The 17,652-nt window shown below is 46.3% G+C and overlaps 1 protein-coding gene and 1 long non-coding RNA gene across 8 annotated transcripts; both read right to left on the bottom strand.

The window, feature by feature from the left end:
• Window positions 1–2,524: 2,524 nt before the first annotated feature.
• On the bottom strand, window positions 2,525–10,784 carry LOC120643765 (LRR receptor-like serine/threonine-protein kinase ER2). 7 transcript variants are annotated; one of them, XM_039920242.1, is made up of 27 exons: window positions 10,570–10,784; window positions 9,733–9,874; window positions 9,577–9,648; window positions 9,410–9,481; window positions 9,126–9,197; window positions 8,963–9,034; window positions 8,825–8,896; window positions 8,519–8,590; window positions 8,362–8,433; window positions 8,212–8,280; window positions 8,051–8,122; window positions 7,878–7,949; window positions 7,629–7,700; window positions 7,469–7,540; window positions 7,317–7,388; window positions 7,168–7,239; window positions 6,952–7,023; window positions 6,799–6,870; window positions 6,652–6,723; window positions 6,489–6,560; window positions 6,272–6,340; window positions 6,114–6,185; window positions 5,940–6,031; window positions 5,726–5,854; window positions 4,520–4,891; window positions 3,842–4,215; window positions 2,525–3,313 (listed from the first exon to the last, which is right to left on the bottom strand). In XM_039920242.1, exons 1-27 carry the CDS (start codon window positions 10,640–10,642, stop codon window positions 2,945–2,947), a joined length of 2,985 nt encoding a protein of 994 aa, XP_039776176.1. In that variant the 5' UTR covers window positions 10,643–10,784; the 3' UTR covers window positions 2,525–2,944. The 7 variants fall into 7 exon arrangements, with proteins under 7 accessions (XP_039776176.1, XP_039776185.1, XP_039776181.1 ...); XM_039920251.1 differs by having other exon boundaries at window positions 4,520–4,870; XM_039920247.1 differs by having other exon boundaries at window positions 4,520–4,885; window positions 10,570–10,737.
• A 2,763-nt stretch (window positions 10,785–13,547) lies between these two features.
• On the bottom strand, window positions 13,548–14,463 carry LOC120657855. The gene is made up of 2 exons (XR_005668393.1): window positions 14,174–14,463; window positions 13,548–14,061 (listed from the first exon to the last, which is right to left on the bottom strand). It is a non-coding gene; the product is annotated as an uncharacterized LOC120657855 (long non-coding RNA).
• Between the last annotated feature and the right edge of the window lie 3,189 nt (window positions 14,464–17,652).

The raw sequence follows: 17,652 nt of genomic DNA, 5'->3' as shown, positions 1-17,652 counted from the left end.
AGAAAGGGGCACACATGCTATCATGGGTTGTAGTTTTAAAATGATATGTGGCTGTCGATCAAACATAATGGGAAGGCAAGACAATCCATTTGGTTTTAGCTCCCATGTTGTAGAGATTAATCGAAGAGGAAAATGTCCTGATCAAAGTCTAAGCCGAGGTAGCTGGGGTGTAAAATTCCACAAGCAATTGAAATGAAACAAGTTATGTCGTTTATATATGGAGTTTACTTATTCATTTATCATTTTATGTGAAAATGTCCTTACTAGAATACGATTGAAGAGTCATTAGTTCAACATTGTATAGAACAATGATTTCTATCTAGGAATAATAACTAGAATGGCATTAGGAAACTGTCAGGAGATTATATATTGTGAGAACTTGCTCAGAGATAACGGGCATGGTTTCATGTACAACTTTGACATCCAATAGGGCAGCAATGTCTTTTGCTTAACATTTTTTAAGCATCTTTTCCTTTTAAAAAAACCATCCATAGGCACGGAAAGCATATTTGTTTACGTGGTCCATGTAATAACCCGTAACAACAGCTCCTCGTTCAAATTTCAAACAGGAGTTGCGCTACGGGCCTCAAGAATTCGCCCTGTTTTTTTTTCCTACGCTGCAAAGAGCACGTGCCTCGCACGGCCTATTTGATCACAACGGATCGACGGCCCAGATGCACCAAAGACAGAGATAGGGCGAGTTCAAAACCCGGGCCCAGCGAACGCGCCGCGATTCGCTCCAGCAGTCACCGGGCCGCGGCTTTTACGAGACCGTCGGAGGCCGGCGCTTATTTTTTTTATCCCCGTTCCAGCAATTACGGTCTTGCCGGCGCGGCGAGGCGGCGAGCCAGGGGCCTTGTGGCCGCGGCTGGTTCTTGCGACGCGTCGTGTCACTGAGGCCGGGCCCCACATGCAGATGTCGGCCTCCACGTCGCGTTCCGTGACGGTGTCGTGGCCGATTGGTCCACGGGCTCGCGGGCGGTGGACTCGTTCGCCTAGCGGCGGGGTACGTGCAGGGGAGGAGTATTCGGCAAGCTGTGCACGCTAAGGAAAGCCTTTTCTTGTTGCTCTCTCATAGACTGTTACTAAACTATCTTTTTAACGTCGCGGTTTCTTCGCTTGCTGGTAACGATTTCCTATCGAATCCTTTTCGCACCGACCAGTATGACGTTTACTTCGAAAATACCGTGGGTCCTAAGAGATAACCACAACCTAATAAGAAGATGGATACGTGGCATAAAAGTCAAGATCTTAAGAAAAAAAATTTATATGGTTCCTTTTGACACGTTTTTTATATTTTTTGAGTAAAACATGTTTTTTATATGGATTTTACCTAGCGGCTGTCCGGATTTACATTTTTTCCCGGATTTACAGACACGCTTCAGAAAAAAGAAAACGAGAGAGAAGAGATCCTCTACGTTGTAAGACGGGCCCGGAACTTTAGCCCAAGAAAGAAAACAGCCTGTGCAGCATCAGTAATGGGCTCTTGTAACAGCCCAGTTCAAAATACATCCAGTTCTAAACACGCGGGCCCGTCCATGATTTACCAGTGAGCTTCACTTTGCTATTTGTCACCGAATCGAATGGCATCGCCAGTCCTGCTCACGTCCCAGGAGTTCAGTGACTTTCCAGCAGCGTATGCATTCTTTTTCATTCTCAGTGTCGCTTATCAAGAGCTTAAAGGCTTAAAGCTTATCACCGGTTCATGTTCATCTATCTTTTTACTCTTTACCAAAACTCTAAATGAGAACAGCGCCCTCTTTCCATTGGCCGGGACCTCGCCTCGGCGCGGCGACGCCACAGTACCGCGGCACGCCACGTCCGCGCCGCGCAGGAAGCGAGCAAAAGCCTCTGCGCCGTCGGCCACTCGTGCCTGGCGCTCTCTCAAGTCTCACCGGTCACCACTGAGGCACTGACCCTGACCACCATCAAAATCATCACGAAAACGCATGAAAAGCTGCGTGCGGCAGGGCCCTTTCCCTCGGACACGACACGGGCGGGACGCAGCGCTCTCCGCTCGGAGCTCGCCCGCGCTCCCGCCACTCCAGGCTCAAGCGCCGAGGGGTCACGAGGAACTCGCTCGCCTCTTGGCTCTTGCCCGTATCAATCAGGCCAGGCGAGTCGGCAGAGGCTTTGGCCCATGCCATCACCGCCCTGTTGCACGGTTGTCCCCCATCAATCATTCGCACGGACATGGGGCCGGCCCTACGAAAAATTTCCAGTCATCCCTGACAATCCACGAGACAAGGTCCTCCATGCAGGGGCAGGGCCCGGTCCCCTTGGATTTCAATTGAACAATAAGTCGGGACGCAGGAGAGAAAAATTTACAGCAGCGGAAGTTTCCGGTAACATAACTAACCATATTTCGAGAGAAAAAAAACATAACTAACCATGCAGCGGCAGGGTAGCAGCCAATGCTAAGACAAGCAGCACTGCTGTCGCCAGGGAATCACAGTGGCCTGATCGAGGAATAGGAGGCCCAGGATAATGTAACAGTAACACTGCCCAGAATGATTCTTCAGGCTTAAAACAGTGCTCTGATTGAGCAGAGCTGAATTGTCATAAGCTGAACAACAGAACAGGTCAGTAAAAGCTCCATGCCCCAAACTCCATTTTTCCTTTGTTGAGCTTCGTTTTTTTCACAACAGAACACTCTACTTTAGTACACTTTGCATTGTCTCAAAACACTAGGAAAAAAGGTGGAAAAACGGAGGAAAAAAATAGCCGGAGAAGTCCCGACATATTTACAGACTCACAGGGCGCCAGATGCTTGTAGATTGTAACCAAAATGCTGCGCACTGCAGGCTGAACTGATTTTTGAGACCTGACAGACAGCCGATCAATCTATTCTGTGTTCCGCCAGATACCGTTTGTAGATTGTAACCAAAATGCTGCACACTGCAGGCTGAACTGACTCTAGAGACCTGACAGACACACGATCGATCTATTCTGTGTTCCGCGATATCACTTCGCCAAACTTCATGAAGAGCTCGGCGTCCGACGCACTAGATGAAGTGGCGCAGGAGAGCGAGCTGCCGCCTCGAAGGCTAACATACTCACTGATGTAGCTAGGAGCTGCGGCTGACTGCCCCGATTCCTGTGGTTGTGCCTGCTTCGGGGGTGGGTCTGGGCAGACTAGGCTGTCCAGGACACGCACAACCTCATGCATCGTCGGTCGATCCGACGGTTGCCTCTTGCTGCAAAGGAGTGCCAACTGGAAAACCTTCTTGACCTCGCCGAGATCTTTGCACGTGTCGGTGATGTCTGGGTCGACCATCTCCATGACCGTGTTGTCTGCGGCTTTGGATAGAATCTGCAGGTAGCAGATAGCCAATGAGGACAACTATGATTCAAATCATCAAGTTATGAATACAAGCATTCACCGAAGCACTGTGCCCCTGCACAGGGACATCCAAGAACAGTAGTTTTAATTCAGCTTTGGGATTTTATTTCCGAAAAAAACTAAATGATGGAAGAAATAACCAATCTATCAATGATCTGTTGAAAAGTAAAAATCAGCTACCAGAGTTTATAATAGTATGCAGCATGTAAAAATTTTAGACACATGATTGAAGGTAGGGGACAAATGTGGCAGGCTTTATAGGGCACTGGCAAGTTATAATTGAACTTTCACCAGCCATACAATGAATGGCACCACCACAGTGAGCACAGATCTATCACATGATGGGTTTCATGTTGCTGGTCCCCTCCAAGGAACATAGATCTAGAGCACATGATTGAGTACATATTAATCCATAAAATCTAAAGGTGTAGGTGAAGGGAAAATAGGGGGGAAATCAAATAAATTATGCAAACAAGTAAAAAATGGTAAAATAGTTACCAAGTGATGAAGATTGCACTCATCATCGACAGGTTTTTTGCCAGTAAGCAACTCCAGCAAGACGATGCCATAGCTGTATACATCTGATTTCTCATTGAGCCGGGATGTGCGTGCATACTCAGGGTCAATGTAACCAATGGTACCCATCACGTAAGTTGATGTGTGTGTCTTCGACACACACAAGCTCTTGGCGATACCAAAGTCAGCAAGATGAGCTTCATAGTCTTTGTCTAGAAGGATATTCTTTGACTTTACATCCCTGTGAATTATTCGCGGACTGCACTCGTGGTGAAGATAAGCCAGGCCTTGAGCAGCACCAAGAGCGATCTTGAGGCGAGCTTCCCAATCAAGTTTTTTCTTCTTGGATGAAGATACTAAAATCAACAGACATACAAATTATGAACAGTTGCAGAATGTTCACAATTTTCTGTCAATCTATGGGAAATTGGAAATACCCTAACCAAAATAACAGTGAAATCATGCAGGCATCTTTATAGGAAAGGTACCAGTAGGTGCTTACTGACAGATGAATAGGTGAATGCTAAAACAAGTGAAGAGAGTAGTCGTTCTAAATATTATGCATGTTGCATAAAAAAAGAATTATATTAAAACTGTTTGTAGCACTAGCCCAACACCCAAATGCGTTCTGTGTAGAAGGTTTTAGCAATCTGCACTCACCATGCAAAATGTCCCAGAGGCTGCCATTTTCCATGTAATCATAGAAAAGAAGATTCCCAGCAGGTGACAGGGAGTACCCCTGAAGGCTGACAAGATTTCGGTGCTTGATGCTTCCAACAGTCTCAAGTTCGGTCTCAAATTCCTTCAAGCTCTGTGGGTAGTGAGCATATAGCTTTTTTATCGCAACTGACTTGCAGTTCTTCAGATCACATCTATAGACAGTACTTGATGCTCCATATCCAATAATGTATTTTTCACTCAAATTTTCAGTCATCCTCATTATATCATCATATACATAGAGGGCCATGTTCATGTGGAGGATCACAAGCTTGGGAGGAACATTGCTTGACACTGCACCAAGGTTGTCTGTCACTATAAATAAGTAATATTATTTAATTTACAGCTATACAAGTTACATAAACAACCGGCAAATTTGAATTCTGAAATGGGGAGACACAAGAAGGAAATCTAATTGAGACAAATAATTATAGATTTCAAACTACTTGTTAGAGTGCGCAGCGGAAACCAGCCTGGCCTGCTATACCCACGAGCCGGCGCCCTACCAGGCCTAGGTCCATCGGAGCCCAACCAACCAAGGCCTCAGGCCTAACTCAACCCAAAAGACTAGCAAAGACTAGGCTGATAGGTGAGGACTGCCCCACCTTATATGCTGGGCTCCCCCACCATCAACTTCCGATGTGGGACTAAATCTAACAATCTCCCCTGTCACACATCGGGCCCAACTCTTCCATCACATAAGCCCATGTGATCTCCCGGAAGACGTTCTACCAGGTCCTGAGTCTAACTCTCCAGCCACACACAACCCCGTTCGACCTTCCGGAGACGTTCACGGGCTCCCCCGTCATCATGTGACCCCGGAGATTATTCCAGATTTTTCAACCTCCGGCTGTGATACCACTTGTTAGAGTGCGCAATGGAATGCGGCCCGGCCCGCTATACCCACGAGCCGGCACCCTACCAGGCCTAGGTCCATCGGAGCCCAACCAACCAAGACCTCAGGCCTAACTCAACCCAAAAGACTAGCCTGATGGGTGAGGACTGCCCCCACATTATATGTTGAGCTCCCCCCACCATCAACTTCCCATGTGGGACTAAATCTAACACTACTAGTATGACAAGACAACAGTTACAAAATAGCTATCTATATGTTAAAGCAACAGATAGGAAAGCTAATAGATGTATCACCTGGCTTGCCTACAGAGACATCTTTGAGAACAGGTGAGCTGTGCGGCCAGCAAGCAGCTACTAGGATAATGAGCAGGATAACAAGCCCACCGACACCAATACCAAGAAATGCAGCCTTTGAGACAGAGGCTGCAAACAAATATGAAAGGGTAGGGTTGATCAGTGATGAATTATGCTCCAGAGTGCAACTTAATGAAGGTAACATTGTGCATACATCTCTTTTTGTGTTCAAGACTGGATGATAAAGGAGAGCATGAAGTACGAGAACCAGGCCAATAGCCACAAAGTCCAGGGTTACCCAAGAAGCTGGAAAGATAAGATATTAACAAGGATTGGTAAGAATATTATTCTGAAGGGACCATTTAATACCACAGACACAGAGTACCACCTGTCAGGTGAAAATCGGGTGAAGTTGTTGTCTGTAGGTACAATACCAGCAAGGTTGTTATACGACACATTTCTGTAAAAGCACTCAAGAATAAAGTCGAGATTAGTGAAAACCAGACACAAACAGTTTAAAAATAGCATTTTTGGCTGTTAGCTTACAAGATATTAAGACTGAAGCAGTTAATAAGTGGCAAGACATCTCCAGTAATACTATTATTTTCTAATTTTCTGGAAGGACAAAAAAATACAGATCAGCCTGTTGTAATTGGATGCAGAATACAGAATTAATATGCAGTCCATTGGCCAAAGCCTTTTTAACTGTACCTTAACAATTTTATCAGTTTTAAAGGATACAAAAGGAAACATGTATACTTACAACAGTATCAGATTTTGAAGCATCCCAACCTCTTGTGGGATCAGGCCACCAAGGTGGTTATTGGACAAATCGCTGAAATAAAATTGAATGTGTCAACATTACGTGCATAAGAAGATATCAACATAGTAGAGATTTGAGCAATGGTAGGTCAAAAGGTGCTTACATCTCCATGATGCTCCTCAAGTTCCCAAACTCGGCAGGAATGTGTCCAACCAGAGCATTTTTGCTCAGGTTGCTACAAGAATAAGGTAATATCATGTCATGACATCATACAAACGTTTATGTTAATATGATAGGTTATAAGACTTACAGCCTCAGAAGATGCTCTAGTCTTCCAATAGCTGAGGGAATCAAACCATTGATCATGTTACAGGACAAGTCCCTACATATATCTTAGTTTAACATTTCGTAGCATCCAAAGCAATTACCTGAAAACAATTACCAATGAGCTGCTGGAACTTACAGCGTGTCTAAATTTCTCATTCTCGCTACCTCAATTGGAAGTGTTCCACTGAGATGATTTGATGACAGATTCCTAAAAGGTATGAATAAATACAAATTATTAGGCAATATGATCAGAGATGTGTACTGTTATTATTGTAGCAGCCTGGTTGAAGAATCAGCTTACTAAAAATACAATCTAAACGATACAAAAAACAGGAATCAGCAAATCCCTTACAGATAAGTCAGACTCTCGAGCTTGTGAAATGAACGTGGAATGGTTCCATTTAATTTATTGCCATAAGCATTCCTGTTACAAGAGCCAGAAGGTTAAGTATCTGACAACCAGAGATGCCATAAAACTTCAGGAGAACAGATGGAACTTACAAACTAATGAGATTTATGCATGAACTTATATTATCAGGGATAGGTCCTCCTAGGTTGTTGTTTGCAAGGTTCCTGCAAGCGACATGCATCACCATATCGATTAGCGTTCCAGTAAGCATCATACATAACAAATCATGGGCAGAATTACTTACAAGTCAAACAATTCTGTGAGCTTTCCAAGATCAGGAGGAATGAACCCAGTCAATAGATTGTCATTCAGTTCCCTGAAAACAGATGATGTGTAAAAAATTGGGAAGAATTCTAATTAATAAACGACCAAGAAGCAAAGTAACATACAAAATACACCCTTACAGGTAATGCAGTGTCGACATATTACCAAGCTCTGGCGGTATCGATCCAGTTAGCCTATTGCCTTGCAGGTATCTACCACCAAAAAATACTGTCAGGCATCCTTACTTATGATTAGAATGAAAGTTCGAGTTTTCTGTCAGTACTACTATTAGAGTATATATATGGCAGTCTACAATACTACTTTACAGGTAAGAGCATCACTTATCAATCAACTATAAAATAAATGCGAAAAAAAAACAGAGAGCTTACAGTTTCTCAGTGTATGTCAAGTTGCCCAGTATAGATGGTATGGCTCCAGATAGCTCGTTGAAACTCAGATCCCTGGATAATTACATGATAAAAAAAGTATAGTTCAACTCTATCTTTTCTTTACACGTAAGTGCCAATGCCTCTTTTCAAAATTCACAAAACAGATAACTTACAGCACTGCAAGCGCCTGCATAAGTCCAATCACTGATGGTATGGGGCCAGAGAACTTGTTCCCTTGCAAAGACCTGGTACATAGTTTACATTTTTCAAGTCTTTGCTTGCAGTAATTAAACCAAAAGTATTTCTTCCGAGATAAAGAATTAGTATCACATACAACGTAGCCACTTGCAGGAAACCAATGTTGAATGGGATTTCTCCAGTAAGCTGATTGTTTGACAAATCCCTAAAAAAACAAAAGTTTAGTGATACTGTACAATTGAAATTGTGTTAAGTGTGTTCAAAAGAATAGAATATATATACATACAAGACCTGAAAGCTTGTACAGTTCCCTATAGTTTCTGGTATCGTACCCACCAAGCTATTGTTCTTCACATCACTGAGATAAACAAAAGTAACTATCTGAATATAGTAAAGAGCATAACTTACAGCACTAATGATAAACGAAGTGGCAATGCACTCACAAGTACCACAGGCCAGTCAATTGGCACATATCAGGAGAGAGGCTTCCTTCTAAATTATTGCTTCGCAATCCCCTGATGTGCATGCGAAATTTAATTTAGATGCGAACAAGTGAGCTTGAAAAAACAAAAGATGGCCTACACTATACATTATTAAATTATGTGCATATGAGGTGCAAATGTCATATCTTGAATACATAACTAGTTCATGCTCTTATTGTAAAAGTTTATATTGTAATAAGTTACTAGGCTCTTAAACTAGGCAGCTGAGGTACTACCCTATTCTTTCAAAGGAAACAAAGTACTTACAAGTATTGAAGAACCTCATTCCAATAGATTAGGTTTGGGATTTCACCACTTAGCTTGTTCTGAGCCAAGTCCCTATTGCGCATATCGTATTAGATTAAAATCCAGTTAAAACAACAGAAAACTTTATTTGTAACTTACAATATCTTCAAATTCGGAAGTTGAGAGAGTGTAGATGGTATCACCCCAACCAGCTGGTTGTTCTTCAAGATCCTACAAATACAGGAAACAGCAGCACACACGATGAAACAGGCACCATGGATCACTTTTTTGGCGCAGATCCGGTGCAAAGAATACAACTTACAAGTTCTCAAGATGCTTCAGCTTAGATAGGGAGAATGGTATGTCTCCTTCTAGATGGTTAGAGGACAAGTCCCTGGATCAAAAGAGGGGTGCTGTTAAAAATCATAAACAAAAACAGGGGTGATAAACTGATAATCAAGGGCACAAAAAATGTGAATTTAAAAAGTAAAAACATGTAAAAAAAGGCAGGTGCTAGAAGGTGAAAAATCCATTATTGAGGGGAAATTTTGAACTAAAACATTTTTAAAAAAGAAAATGGCATATCCAAAACTGGAACCCACTTACAGAGTTTCAAGCAACGAACAGTCGCCAATCTCATCAGGGATCTGCCCGGAAAGTCCATTCGACTTCAAGTCTCTAAACATAACCCAACATTCAGGGGAAAAATATCAATCACAGTTCACTAGTTCAGCATCTGAAAGTTCATAGCAGGATACAATGCACCATCATACATTGAGACGACACGTTTCAGGTTCCCAATGGCTGGTGAGATTTCACCCTCGAGATTGAGCCCCGAGAGGTTGCTGCATCGTATACAAGAACGGCGTCAGCAACCGTGCATCGGAACAAGCAATAGAGTAGTAGTTTGGCTACAAGAAACTTCTTACAGAGCCCGAACAGCAAAGGTGACGTTGTCGCATAGCACGCCGCGCCAAGAGCAGTAGCCCAGCGATGCGCCGTCGCCGGACCAATCGTGCAGCGCGTTGGCTCCGTTGCGGAAGGACTTCTTGATCTCCAGCAGTGTTGCCCCTGGATTAGTAAAAGCAGCCGCAGAAGAAGAAGAAGAATCAACACAAGAGATTAAGGAAAAACCGGAGTCGGTTATGCAAGACGAATGAAAAAAATCAACGCCGAAAGAAAATGCTAACACCATGCCTTACAAATCGATGTAAAGGCCAAAACAGGAAGTAACAACAAAGTTATACAAGTTACTACATCTTTCTCCTTAAATGAAAATGCAGTGCTCCTGCAACTTTCTTCAAAAAAAAAAAGGAAGAAAGGAATCTCCAACTACAGAAATGGCAGTAAGAACGCATTTTTACAGACGGGAAATCAGAGAGACCAAACAAAAAACAGAATCACAATAGGCCGCATTCTAGTATAGGGGTGGTGTGCTTGCGAGTTCGACGGCGCTGCAGCAACTGATCCCCAAGGACAGCGGAGAACAGAAGATGCTACGACTAACAGGGAGCCAGGATTAGATTAATCAAGTACTTTACCAATAGGAAAAGTACCAGCTATAAACAAAGACCCACACGCCCCCCCTAATGCTAAAACTAAAAGCCGCCGCGTCCTAGCATCAGCGGCGGCGCTAATAAAATAGCAGCGCCGCACGAGCAAGCAACGGCAGCTCCCCTGAACCTCTCCGCTCTCGAGCAGCGCTAAACCCTCCGCCGGTAAAACCTCTGCGCGAAATGAGCACAGGAGCCAGGCAGGGCACCAACCGTCGTCGGCGACGGCGACGGCGACGGCAACGAGGAGGAGGAGGGCGGCGAGGGCCCGGAGGAGGCGAGTCATGGCCGGTGGCGCTGAGCCGCGTTGGGGCAGCGGCAGTGGCGCTCGCGAGGAGGCGTGGTTTTAATGGGCTCGGGGTTTTGGTTGGTTTCTCGGGCTCTGCTGCGAGGCGCACGCGGCTGCGCCTCGCTCGCTCCTCGAGGGGAGCGTCGGGTTGGCGACAGGGGAGGGGAGGGGAGGGGATTTCGTGTGAACACTGGGGAGCCGGGGCCCACGTCCATGTGGTTCACTGCCGCATTGGTCGTCACTCTCTCTCTCTCCTATTTTGATTTTGGTCGTCTGGATTTACCTTCAGCCTCGCTGGATGCCCGGGGGGGTTAGCTGGAATTACCGTCAGCTGCAGAGGATGGCCTCTGCTAGATGCTACCATCAGTTTTCCGTTGTATCTCTAGTCCTTCCAAAAAAAAAGTTTCCGTTGTTCGCAATGCAGTAAGATTTTCATTTGCGGATAGCTAAGTTTGTAGCTAGGCATAAGCCACGTACCAAGATTCCTATTTGGAAAAGTAGAATATCAATTGTGCATGGCTAACTTTTTTTTTGAGGGAAGCCATTCGGCTCTACTGATATGATAAAATAGTTACATAGTTCTAGTACATTCCCCAAGAAGCTAGGGGATCATCAACCCAAGTACAAGAAGATTTTTTTATCAAAAAAAAAAGTAAAAGAAGATTTTAAAGAAAAAAGCTTTTCTAGCAAGCTCATGAGCTATCCGATTAGCCTCCCTGTTACAATGTTCAATGGATATACTATCGAATCTGCTCCACAGAAGGATGCAATCATCATAAATTGCTATCGCCGCTGTTGCTGAGAACCCGCCATCCTTCATCGTCTCCACAACCTGCATGCAGGCAGTTTGGATAATGAACTTATTGCATTCATCCTTCATCGTCTCCACAACTTGCATGCAGTCAGTTTGGATAATGAACTTACTAGGTAAATTGCGCGCTACGCCACGCGCCACTTGAAAATATGGAGCAAAATGGTTGATGCGTTGAGATTACATATGCGTATAGAGCAAGCAGAAAAATACGCTGGAGGACGCAAAAATAGGTTGATTGTTGCGTATAGGCCAAATTCATGTCTCGCGTCGGACTTTTTCTCTTCAGTACACGAATGGACTGATTATTGCATATGTGCCGAATCCATACCCCGCGTCGAGCTTCCTCTCTCCAGGACACGTGTCGCGCCCACAATGTCCAGGCGCTCCCAGCCCACCCTTTCCATGGCGTATAAGAGTAAGAGTATTGCATCCTATATATTGCGCCAGCATCAATCCTTCTTTTAAGTGCATACGCCTCCGCCATTGGAGCGTCGAATACGTGTGGTAAGAAGCTTTGAGCAGCTGCAACTCATTGTCCTTTCTCATCTCTGATGATAACTCCAGTACTCTCACTTCCCGTATCAGTGTCAAAGGTTGCATCCACATTCACCATCAGTTTACCTTCCACAGCATCAATCCTTCTTTGTGCATGGCTAACTTTATGGCACATTACATAAAGCTCGAGCGTTTCGGCTTTTCCTAGCGCTCGATTTTTCCAACCGCAAGTTTAGTAACAAAACTAAGTGATTGGTTATTAGCTAAGTTGTGACAATCAAGCTACACAATAGCCGTGTCTTATTTCTATAATTTTTTATTCTATGTTCCATCTTCCTTTTTGGAGTCGTCATCCCATTCTTTTAATATATGACTCACCACCTACATATGTTTCCATGTTCAACTTGGTGTTTGCATGGGGTCAATTTTAATATGGGTTCCATGGAGAATTTTATAACATTAAATTTTATACCACATCATTATTTTGCAGACATAGCAAGGAGAGAGAATAGAGATTTTCATGAAATGAGAAGTTTCATCCACAAGCCGACACAATTGCCTAATTCTCAAATTAGATAATTGTCACATGAAGCTGTGCATTGAGATTAGCATGAGAGTCAAGCTCTCCTCTCTTTTCTCCTCAGCATCACAGCATTTGTTTGGCTATAAATAAATTATTATACTTGGTCTTATATCAAGATCAAGAGTCATGATATTTTATTCTACTTTCGGTTTTGTCTTTCTTCTCCCTTCATGTTGGCCATAGATTTCATCCTTCCTTGGCTCTGACGAACTGACCAGCCGATGAAGTTGCCCCGCCCTCACCTCTCTTTGTTGGTTAGCCTATCGAGAGATGGCATGAGCGTCTACACGCGCCGGCGACTTTGCTTCTGAATTTGTGCAGAAATATTTGGACACTGAGTGATCCTCTGTGCGGAACAGGATGGAAGGAGAAAAGAAAAGGTTTAATTGGATTGGTACCATTACAACTTTCATAAGTTGGAGATATGTTATTACAATTTATTATATTAGAGATATGCCATCAGGATACCTCTTTTCCCTTCTTGGGCCCACCCGCAGCGTATTCCTTTCTTGTATTTTCCCGTATAGACATTTTTACCCGTCTCCATCATCTGCTACCCTGTACGCGCGTAGGGGTTCGGCCGCCCGCCGCGCAGCTTCGGGGCTGATTGGTTCGCTTCCCAATCGAGCCTGGCTCGTACCAGTGAATCAGGCCACGGTTGGCCAGGCTCAGCGTGTGCAAGATGGGTTTGTTTGGTTTGGGTTGAAAAAGTTTTCATGTAAATTTTTTGTCTATTTGACTGCTAATTAGAGGTATTAAATGAAATCTAATTATAAAATAATCTTCATAATCATGGTACTGTCGTATGTGCTGTAGCTAATAAGGCATTTAACCGCATGGTTAGAGGATAATTAGAGACGGTTACTGTAGCAATACTGTGGCCAATCGTGGTGGAATTTGGCTCATTAGATTTGTTTCGAAAAGTTACACCCATCCGTGAAAAGATTTCGCAAATAAACTTCGTTTAGTACTCCATGCATACATTCGTTTTTTTTTAAAAAAAAAATTTGGGGTTGTAACCAAACATAGCCATGAGTGCGTTTGGTTGCTAGCATGTTCCAGCCAGGCTGCAGGGAGCCGGTGATTGGTTGCATGCATGTCTAGCTACAACAGGCAAATTTTCGGTGCGCTGCATGCTCGATTTTGCCGTATCCCGGGAGCCTGGCTGCGGAGCGCTAGTTGCATCTCGTCGACCTGGCCCAAACGCTGATCCGGGCATCCAATCACCGGCTTCTTGCATCCAGCGGGCCTGGTCACGCTCGATTCACCCAACCAATCACGCCCTCGTCTCGCCCCCCCGCGAGGACGCCGCGCCTCGGGCCCGCCTGGAGGCCGCGCCTGCCGGGCCGCCTGGAGCATCTCGAACGACTTTCTGATGTGGCTAACTTCGTCGGCGAATGTCTCCCGGCTCGGCGGCGACCAGGCTGCCGACGTCGCCGTTGTAGCTCTCGAGCTTGTCGACATCCTCCTTGGTCGGCGCCATCTTGATCAGTGCCTCCAGATGCTGCACGGACAGGCCGTTCCCTGAACCAACGCGACCAAGAAGACCGTGCCCCAAAAAAAAGACGAATCAAAGATCCGCGCTTGTCCAAATGCGTCAGTTCATCAGGGAGGGGGAGTTTATTGGAGCACTCACCGTGCATCAGGACGGCGTAGATTTGGTCGACGGTGGCGTTGACGGCCTTCATCAGGATGGTCATGTTCTGCAGCCTCTTGGGGTCCAGGACGTGGTGCCCGCGCGTCTGCGAGCATCGCCGGCCAGCGCGGCCTCCAGGCCGAGTAGCGGCGGGCGCGTGCTCCAGGCAGCCCGGCGGCGCGGGGTCCTCGCGGGGGGCTCGGCCGGCAAGGTGGCGTGGCCAGCCGGCAGTGCGCGCTGCCGGCAGGCAGGGGGTGCGGCCGCTGGCAGGACGTCAGGCGGGCGGCCGAACCCCTACGCGCGTACAGGGTAGCAGACGATGGAGAGAGGGTAAAAACGTATATAGAAAAAAATACAAGGAAGGAATACCCTTCGGGTGGGCCTAAATAAGTGAAAGAGGCATTCCAATGGCATATCTCCAATATGATAAATTGTAGTAGCATATTTTCAACTTATAAAAATTACAATGGTACCAATCCAAATAACTCAAAAGAAAACGGAGAAGAGATGAGTTTTAGTTTCTCTCACCACTCTTTTACCTTCATGGGCCCGTTTGGGGCGTGTTTGGAAAGGTGGCCCGTAGGCTCGGCTGCGCCCTCGGGAGCCCATTTCGGTGTTTGGGTCCATTATCCCCTCCCTCGGCCTGGCCTTCGAGAGCCAGATCCGCCTCCTCCGTCTGGCTCCACTCATACGCCATTTTCCTTCGTAGCTCGGGGGCTCAGCTCCGCGCGGCACTAGGCGGGCGATTTTAGGGCGATTCCCGCCGGCGGCGGGTGGCTTTGGCGGGCTCGCGCGGGACAGCGGAAACTTTCTCCCGCCATTCACCGCCGCGAAATCCATGGCCTATAAAGCCGACCGCCGTCGCCCCCTCTCTTCTTCCCCGCTCGCTCTCCATTTGTGCACTCTCGTGAGACACCAGCTAGGGTTTCGTGGTGGTGTGCAGCGAGCTCGGGTCCGCCACCGGCGGGCTTCCTCTCCGTTCCCCCGCTGCGGATCTGCTCCGTCTCGCCGACGCGCCTCACTTCCTCGCTGGGACTCCGGGCGGTGCGGTTCTTCTTCCTCGGTGCCGGCGTTGACTAGAGTTTGCTTCCGAGCCGATCTGCTTTCTCTTCCCGCTGGTCTTCTGTGCTTGTTGTGGCTCCTCCGAGCTCCCCAAGGTGAAATCGATCCCCAAATCTCCATCCTTCTTATGGATTTCTGATGTGCGTTGGATGATTTTGTTTCGATGCGTTGGATGATCTTGGTAGATCATGAGAAATTGAAACTGGCCTATGATGCAAACATCTATACTATAAGGTTCACAGTCACAATTCACAGTCACTTATTCACGGTCACAATACCAATACCAAGTTTTCACAGTCACAATTCACTCACAGTCACAATTCACAATTCACAGTCTCATACCAAGTGTTCACAGTCACAATTCACGATCACAATATCAAGTCGCAATCACAATTCACGGTCACAGTTCACAGTTCACAGTCACAGTTATTGTGATACATAAGGTGACTGTTTTTTTCATCTGTTAACTGCTTCTTTTATGACTGTCATCAAGCTATTGTGATACATCACTCAGTTGCAACACGAAGCTGTTGCTTGAGATGATGGCACTGAATGATGTTCACAGGAGTTCCATGACAGCCATGAGTTCTGATTTGCTTCTTCTTGGATCTTTGTTAGCAGCCACCAATGAAAGGAATCATGCAGTGAGTCCACCCAATCACAAAAAGCTGGGGCCTCATTTTATTATCAAATCTGTGTTAGAGTCAAATGTGTGACATTATTATGTTCATATGAACTTGTGAAATTGTAATTTTGATGATGAATTCATATATAAAAATGTGTACGTGAAAGAAGTTGTTTTGATCATGTGTATGTGCTCTTCTGTGAGAGCTGGCGGTTGGGCGGCCTGACGTGGCGTCAAACACCAGCCCGTATGAGCGGTAGATGGCAATTGGACTGCCAGCTCGGCTCCCTGGTGGTGCCCAAACACCAGCTCATCGCGGCCAGGCTGGGCTGGGCCAGGCAACCAAACAAGGAGGAGTGACCCGTTTTAACTTGCCTCTGGCTGACCACGGCCTGGACGCTAGGCCAGGCTGGCCAGGGCCACCTTTCCAAACACGCCCTTGGTTCTGAGCATGGGCGCCGTGGCGGGCCACGCCCGAACGCTTCCGAAAGAAGAGGGCAACGAGGCCCAGGCGGCTGCAGGGCCCAGATCATCGTAAGCGTCGCTGACAAGCACACACCCTTCCTCCCATCTCGCGCGGAACAGTGTCGTGTCGCTCTGGTCCGGCAGGCTACCATGCCCGGACCTGTGATTCTCCACGCTTCATCAGAGATCTAATGGCACCGCCTGCGGCCCGGCCGTAGCGAAACAGTGCCTCGTCGGGCACAGCTTTGAAATCAATCAAGGCCCCGAGGGGCAGTGGTCCCGACTCTCTGCCGTCCTAACCAAAATGCTCGTGGGCAGATAAACTGTGCCTGTTTGCTCCAAAAGAGGATGGACTGCATCTGTTTTACGAGTCTCAAGAAAACCAGGGTAAACTTTTTCAGGATGGACAGCGTGTGCAGCGTGAACATTGCGATGAATTCCCTGGCAGATGAAACAGTTTGCCTCTCCTATAGGGTATCTTAGCAGTATAAAACCAAACCGTCAGAGAGCAAATCAGCAGTGGTAGCTATATATAACTAAGCATACTGACACCGTGGTAGCTCTAGGCAGCAGCATGCAACACGGCGCAGCTCGGGACTCTGTTCTTCTAGGCAGTATCATCATCTTCCATTTCTCTCCCAAGCAGTAGCAGCAGCTCCCATCAGCATATGCGTTCCAGTAGCGCGTGCAGACAGGAGCAAAAAAAAGAAGACCCAGCATGGTAGATTAACGAGCTGACAGGTTTCATCTATCTTGCTTCGACGCCAGAGCAGCAGCCTTTTGAATGCATAGTATGTTGCTTGTGCACTGCGTGGAAAGCTCATTAGCATAACGCTCAAACATACAAATCTCAAAAAAGACTCGCCGTGCAGACGTTCCACGGCTTAATGATGACAGTGCGATAACTTCTCTCGAAGCGTGCATGCATGTCGTCTAAAACGTCTCCAGCATCATTCGTGGTCTTTCGGATTCATCTGAAGTTTTTCAGGGCACCAAACTTAAAGTTATCTTGCTAATGCTGGTGGACGAGTTCGCAACTTCTGTACCGCAACCTGATACGATGCTACCTTGGGTACCTGAAAAGAACCGATCTGACTCAGAATTTCAGATCGACGCCTCCATCCTCCAGTCCCCGGGAAACGGCATTGCTTGAGCTTGGGCGTGGACCTGGAGATCGATAGTCCCGCGTCAGGTCTGACGGATGATGCGAGACGAGTGCGTGTGCGTGTGTGCTGTTCATCAACTGAGCAAAAGTAGAACGCACCGTTCCGTTCCGTCCCTGCTCGCGGTACGGTAGCCGGCCGGTCGGTACGTAGACGAACACATG

The sequence above is a fragment of the Panicum virgatum genome, chromosome 1K (assembly GCF_016808335.1).
Source record: "Panicum virgatum strain AP13 chromosome 1K, P.virgatum_v5, whole genome shotgun sequence".
In the NCBI taxonomy this organism is placed as follows: domain Eukaryota; kingdom Viridiplantae; phylum Streptophyta; class Magnoliopsida; order Poales; family Poaceae; genus Panicum; species Panicum virgatum.
The sequence above is the reverse complement of the archived record's forward strand: the minus strand, read 5'-3'. Positions and strand labels throughout refer to the sequence as shown.

Bases quoted from the DNA above. Each gene is read 5' to 3' on its own strand.
- LOC120643765 (XM_039920242.1), bottom strand. From the start codon at position 10,642: ATGACTCGCCTCCTCCGGGCCCTCGCCGCCCTCCTCCTCCTCGTTGCC. The intron at 9,482-9,576 runs GTATGATGGTGC...GGTTATGTTTAG, and splicing joins CTGAAACGTGTCGTCTCAAT to AGACTTGAAGTCGAATGGAC. The intron at 3,314-3,841 runs GTAACTATTTTA...TGCTACCTGCAG, and splicing joins AGTGCAATCTTCATCACTTG to ATTCTATCCAAAGCCGCAGA.